Below are 7325 nucleotides of genomic sequence, written 5' to 3' on the forward strand. Positions count from 1 at the left end.
GCCCTCGACACCCCTCGCGCCCCAAAAACCAAAGTCCCCACCCCCACCCCAAAACCACAACCGGAGACAGGCCGTCAAAAACACAACTCACACTTATTTTCGCGTACGAACCCAAACTCACACGCCCAGCTTGCTTGTGCCATTTCCCAGCCTTGTTGTGGCGTGGGATGGATGATCTGCTAGGTGTTTCCCCTCGTTACCCCGATGGAAAAGGGAGAGTGAGGGGGCCATACGGCTCAAAGATGTGCCCTGTCCCCTTGCTCTGGATGTGGGAAGGAGCTGTGGATGTATGTGTATGCATGGGGGGACCTCCGTTCAGTGGTCAGTCCAACTCCAGAGAATAGGAAATGAGGGAAGTGTTTAAAGAGGTGTTGAGCTCTTTTTCTGCCTGTGTGTAGTGTATATGTGCCATTGGATATTTTAAATCTGTGGCATGTGTGTGTGTGTGTGTGTGTGTGTGTGTGTGTGTGTGTGTGTGTGTTGTGTGTGTGTGTGTGTTGTGTGTTGTGTGGTGTGTGTGTGTGTGTGTGTGTTGTGTGGTGTGTGTGTGTGTGTGTTGTGTGGTGTGTGTGTGTGTGTGTATGTGTGTGTGTGTGTACAGTATGCTTCCCCCGGCTGGCTCATCCGTGGGTGCGCTTATGTGTAATTTTGGAGAATGTTAGCTCCATGCGCTCATGCTTGTGGAATTGTGTTTGTATGCAGGTGTTTTTTCCCTCTGCTTTCTCCTCTTCACTGTCTGCTCTCTCTCTCGGTCTCTCTCTGTTGTCCAAATCTGTCAGCCACACTACTTTCCTCATTCACACTCCCTTACTTGTCTCCTCTCTCCTTTACTCCCTCTAATCCCCTCTCTATCTCTCACACTCTTCATCTATTTCGTTCTCCCTCTCTCTCTCTCTCTCTCTCTCTCTCTCTCCCTCTCTCGGTCTCTCTCTCTCTGTCCCTCTCTCTTTCTCTGTCTGGACTAGTGCAGAGTCTGATAGTGATCAGATTCCTGAGGAGAGGCCGAGGTCTCCCATTTGCGTTTGCGTGCCGGTGGCCCTCACCAGGGCTGACCGACTAGCCGACCGACCGACCGACCGACCAAGCATGCAGCACCCCCCACCCCCCACCCCCGTCTCCTTGCGTATTCTCCTGTGCCAGCACCACCGCTGCTGTCGCCACGGCGAGCGTAATCCCTCTCAGAGCCGCACGAGCAAACACTCAGCAGGAGCTGCAGAAGGGCTCCTCACGCCTCTGAGCGCGTAAATGAGAAACACTCCATCTCTCCATCAATCCCTCCATCTCCCTCCCTCTCTCCCTCCTCCGTTTCTCTCTCTCTCTCTCTCTCTTTCTCCCCCCTCTGTCTCTCTCTCTCTCCCTCTTTCTCTCTCTCTCTGTTGTGTTATTTTTTTTCTCTGGACCAGAAAGCTGTGAGTGCATTTCGTTGACTTAAAGCAGGTTTTTAAATCCGCCCGCAAAGCAGGAGACCGGGAGCAGCTTTCTTATCCCCACTGCCATCGTCTCCCAGTCCTTTCAAATGCCACTAGTGGTTTGTGCCTTTGCGCTCGAGGGACAATCAGCAGAATGGCTTTCATTTACGTGAGCTAGCCCGCTCTTAGACAGAAGGCTCAGTCTGGACGTTGTGATTCATTTGAATTCATCGCAGCTTGTCCCTGCGTTTGATTCATGGTAGCCTTTAATTTTTGCGAAATTTATTCTCGAGCCATCCTCAAGATGGGCCCCTTTGGCATTTGAGGGTGAGGGCATCAGCTTACAGCTCCTGTGTAAGCACGCAGTGGTAGCGTAGCATTTAGTGAGCATAATGAACGTGATAGATCAGAAATGACAGGGCTAAACTATTTAAGCACACAGTTTCAAACATACTCAGTTTTATGGTCATATGGATGTCGTTTATCCAAAAGCAAGGCCGGAGAATGTGAGAGAAGTCATACAATGTGCATCGTTTTATTTGTGTCTTGTTTCATCACCAGTCACTCCAGGCAGATTTTCACTATAAAGCCAGTTTAACGGCGTCTCGCCATATTCATAAACCTACACATACTCATGGTATAAATGAAAAAAACATGCAGAGCCGACTCGAACAAGAGCTCTTTTTTTTCTTTGTCTCTTGTACAACAACGGTCAGATGTTTGGCAGTGATCGATTGTTGAATTCCTGCATACATTGCCATAGTTACACACACACACACACACATGCACACCATCACGCACACCCACACATGCCCATGCAGGCACATTTTTAGTCTGCCTACGTTCCCCATCAAAGTCTTTCTTGACTGATGATGCTGGAAAAGGTCTGGCTTTAAACTGGTGTGGGCTCCTAGCCCATAGACTACTGTACCATGTTTCTCTCTAAATACACTATTCATACCAAATCTAGAGAGAAACATAGTAGTCTTTGGGAGGGGTGCACACTACTAGACTTAGTATTATTAGAAAATTTGTATTTTCTTGTAGGAAAAATCATGTTAACAAGAAATAAACTCTTTCCCACTGTACCTGGTAGACCGCTTTCTGACTGGTACCCAGTGGTGTAAAAATACCAATTTTAAGACATATTAGAGATGAAATTGGCCATTGCAAAAAGTGGTCAATATTGAGGAAGTTGGGTATCAACACAAAGTATTTGACATGTTGTGTTAAGGCATATTATATATTATACCATGGTCTAGGTTGAAAAGGGTGTCGTTTAAAAAGTGATATACTTATCAACATTCCACAGCGTTGCGATAAACAGCTAAAAAAAAAAAAAACGATTTTAGCTTTAAAACTCATTTAGTATTAATAATTGATTTTATATTTATTTATTCGTAAGTGACCATGGTATAAATGGGATAATGCCCTTCGATGTGTCCATTATCAGAAATAAATGGACTTCCGCTTGGCGTCGGACGGTTCACACCTCCGTGTCGTCCATTTTTTTCTGGTAATGGACACCTTGTCGGGCATTATCCCTTATGTATTAGGCCTGAAATATTCGTATACATGTATAGGAATACATACAGTATAGGAATGTACATGAAGTGCGTAGGAATGAGAAGAATAAATTCAGGTTCAGGCAGGGAAAAAGACTATAAAAGGGCCATTCTTATTGGTCTCTCCAGAACATTATGTAAGGGATAATGTCATTATAGGAAAATAAGTCCCAACAGGTCAAACAGAACCCTGACATGAAGCAGAGGGGTCTTACTTTGTCCTGAAGGGACTTATTTGCCGATAATGACTGGCGGACAATACATTATCCCGTTAATTATACAGCTACTTGCCAAAACAAGAAAAGGAACTTCACACAGTTTGTCTTTTACAATTATTCTCTTACCGTTTCATGACTTCTGCCAATAATCAAATAGTTTGCTTCACAAATAGAACTTGAAAGTTTTTAGATGTTGCATAGCAACTTATTAAGAGCAGTTTATAGTCAAGGCAAGTGTCGCTTGGCAAATTATGACGCAAAAGTGACACAATTTCTGTCTTTTGGGGTGTTACGGGGCTTGTCGCGTACATAAAAGAAATTGGAACATCGCAGACATTGTTGCGTACTCTGATTGGTTATCAACTCTTCATTTCTATTCTAAGTTCTATTGTATGTTGCCATGGTCACAGTGTGTGTCTGTTTACTTTTGTAACAATGATGCGTAACATAATTGTCCAAGTTGTTATAGAAACTAGTTGACGTTCTATTCCACAATTTGTCACTATGAAAGGCTACAGCTCCACGACATCTGTCGGCAGCAATTCGTTTTTGTCAAGCGACACTACAAATTGACATTCTCAATGAAGTTTTGCTGTCTGTCTGTCTTTCTTTCCCTCCTCTAAGTTTTCCTTACCACCATGTCATTAACAGTAACATTAACAATACGTCTCTTAAACATATTGTACTGACTGGCCTTGTAACTGAAAGAATAGTCTGCTTTTTAGTATGATTTTACTTTTTCCACTCGTGTTCACTTTCTCCATTAATCCCTTGCTGTCTGTCCGTCCTCACGCTGTCTGTGTGTCTTTCTTCCCCTCCCTGTCTCCCTCTCCTCTTTGCTGACTGGTGATTAGAGTAAGACATGAGGCCTGATGGCATGGAGGAGGAGACGGAGGAGGATGATTGACTGTGTGAAGCGGGAGTGTGTTGGCCCAGTGCAAAACAGCTCATTTGTGACGCACGTTCGTTCGTTCGGCAACCTCCGTTTTTTTTTTTTTCTCTCTCTCTTTTTATAGAGTGGGCTTGCTGCCGCCTCACATCCCACTACACACACACACACACACACACACACACACACACACACACACACACACACACACACACACACACACACAAAAAGGACTCCCTGACAACACAACTTAGCCACTGATGATTTACTGATGGGACTCAGCCTTGCTGATGACTTCCTCTTGTGTAGGGGGTTGTTTTGATGTTTGGCAGTGTGTGTTGACGAGGCCGTAGCTCTGGGAGTTGGGCTGCTGTCTGTTGATGAGGCCCTAGGTCTGGGAGTTGGGCTGTGGATCGTCCGCTGGTGTTGCTGGAAGTGGTCATGTTCCGGGCCTGGCTGCGGCTCCCGTGTCCTTGGGCCCTTGCCTGAGCTCCGGCGCATTACAGTGTTCTCGTTGCAACACTGACTGCACTCGAGGCAGATTTTTGGAGCTCTTTCTGTGCCTCCACCCCCCCCCCCCCCCCCCCCTCATCTCTTAGCTCCCCTACCCTCCTCACGTCCTCCCTGACTCTCTCCCCTCTCTCCCTCTCTCCTCCCTTGTGGTCATGCTGAATGCTAAAAGGGTTTATTCCCACCCTCGAAAAACACAAACTGCTGGGTTTTTTTGCACAGGCCTAACCTGCGTCATACATGCCGTGTGGCGAAAGACAGAATTCACAGCTCCACGACCTCACGGATTTATGTGTTTCGCCGCTTGACCGTTACTTGGTTGTCAACATGTAGTGAAAGACCGATAAACCCATGTTATACTTGCATTGTTAAATAAATAAATTGACTCAGCTTTGGATAGCCAAGTTCTAAAGGTTTTAAATGTATTAAAATAATGTAATCCCTACATGTGTGCACCCTTTCTCTTTCCATCATATCATCTTAAAAGGGCATGCCCTTTCATTTCAGTGATATCATCTTAAACATTCTTCTTTCTCTATGTTTTTTGTGTACATGGAAGAAAAAACTGCTTTACAATGGAGCCACCATGACCTTATCATGGTGTATCCTTTATCAAAGCCTGTTTTAATAGTCAAGATGCTCTCTGTGAAAGCTCCAACATAAATACATTTAACATGTTTGTGTAATCATCCGTTATTCCCTCAATAGACGTGCATATTCATGTTTTGCATTAGTGGTTTTTGTGGTTTAGAGAGATCAAACAAACCAAGCCCAGTCTAAGCAAACACAACATGGGTTCACTGAAAGTGATAGCACTGTGCTAATGCTAACACTGTAACGTACTGACCCAACTTCGTTCTATGTTACCTTTGGTTGGTCCTTTGAAACACATTTACTGATTTGTGTATGTTTATGTTTATGGTCAGTACAGTGCAGTTTATGAACACTACATTAGTTAAAAATAAAAAAACAGAAATGGTTTACACACTGGTTGGTTGATGTCCATCTCTGCACTCCTCTGTCCACACAGGTGTGTGACCTGTCCTTCAGTCTGAAGAAGATGTTGATCAGGCACAAGCTCACCCACAACCCCAACAGGCCCATGGCTGAGTGCCAGCTCTGCCACAAGAAGTTCACCAGGAACGACTACCTCAAGGTGCACATGGAGAACGTCCACGGCGAGACAGAGGGCTAGTCGTCGCTGGGCAGCACCAAAGAAACGGGACTGAAAACAAGTTTGAGAACACACAAGCCAAACGGAACAGGGAAGCAAAGAGCTATAAGAAAATATGAGCCCTCAGCAATAATGATGCTGAGAAAGAAATGGCTATTGTGTGAATTGTCAAATGTAAATGCCAAAGCCGTGTCACTATGCAGTCATGCTGTTCTTGATTTTACCAAAACTTTGTTCAGACTTTGTGATCTGCATTTTTGTGAATGAAATGGTCATAGGAAATGGCAAAGTGAAATGGTACGTGTTATGTGCTGCACCAGTCATTATGTTCTGTCAAGGGAACATAATGTGACAGAGCTGTGGCAAACACAATCAGTAAAGCCCCTCTGTGCCTCTACATACAGCAGGCTTTGCCCACTACTCCAAGCCACAGGAAGTGCTGGACTCGTATGATGGCAAAGGCGAGCTAGAAATGCAGGAAAGGCCTGGGGCGCGTTTCCCAAAACCATAGTTACGCACCCCTGCATAAGATTTGGTCCCTGAGTGTGTGGAAGTGTAGGATCCATAGAACACTGGTGCAGTAAGCAGGGACTAAAATACACAATGAATGTGATTGGGCCTTCTGTCACCAAAGAACAGTTTTTTACAGGACAAGAAGCTTTTTTTACAGTTCATCTGCATTCACTGCGAGACATATAGATTATGTTATTACTGTAATCAAATGCAGCACTCTGTACAATATATTACATTTTGTGCCTTCCAGTCAGTCATTATGATGTGTTGCTTATTATTACTTGATGGAGTATGTTAAAACAAATTACGTATTTTTCTTACTCACAATACATTGCTGTTGTCTTTTTACACATTATATTTATATGTATTTTTAGACATTACATATTCAGCAATGTTGTATTGTTTACAGAGCACGTTTGTATAGGAAAGTTAAATATATTTACGGTAACAATCTATACACTTCTTTTCAAATGTATTTTTTTATAGTCGTTTTGTTATGTAATTTGGGAAGATGGGATTAAGTGGGTGTGGATGCCCTTTCATGGATGTGCAAAAACTTTTTCTCAGCAAAAACTTCTCCAGACTGTTGGCAGCCCTCGCTCTGAGACTGTGGTAATTGCATTGAAGAATGGTTTCTTGAACTTCCTCGCACCAAAAACCGCATCACTTTCTAAAGAGCCATTTGCTTTGTTAATTACAATCGTATGGAACTCGCTAAGCTGTTGATGCTGGCAATCGGAAATGCTTTGAAAAGCGTTGATTAAAAGCGTCGACTGCCGCACCACTGCTTCGACTCTTATTCTGGGGCTTGTGAAGCTGCTGCAAGTGTTGTCTAATTAAAGCTCTCCTCTCATGTTCTCTCAGTCATCGCTCTTCTCGCTGGTGAAGATGGCCACCATAAGCTTTTTTACCCCTCTTCTCGCCTTCTCTCTCCTCCCTTCATATCAACACTGCTATCAGGGTTTCTGTTATACGAGAGCTTTTTCCACATGAGTAGCGCAGCCAAAGATGTTGTGAATTGGATGACTGTATGGAGCCAGCTGGCTG

General features: G+C 44.2%; 1 protein-coding gene across 1 annotated transcript in view; it reads left to right on the top strand.

Moving 5' to 3' along the window:
• prdm5 (PR domain containing 5) overlaps positions 1 to 7056 on the top strand; it is a 51203-nt gene extending 44147 nt beyond the window's left edge. Inside the window, exon 16 of the mRNA XM_042056877.1 lies at positions 5622 to 7056. Within this exon, the coding sequence (XP_041912811.1) occupies positions 5622 to 5786 (165 nt within the window). The 3' untranslated portion in view covers positions 5787 to 7056. The remainder of the gene's footprint in view (positions 1 to 5621) is intronic.
• The last annotated feature ends 269 nt before the right edge of the window (positions 7057 to 7325 follow it).

Source organism: Alosa sapidissima, chromosome 12 (genome assembly GCF_018492685.1).
Source record: "Alosa sapidissima isolate fAloSap1 chromosome 12, fAloSap1.pri, whole genome shotgun sequence".
Lineage (NCBI taxonomy): Eukaryota > Metazoa > Chordata > Actinopteri > Clupeiformes > Clupeidae > Alosa > Alosa sapidissima.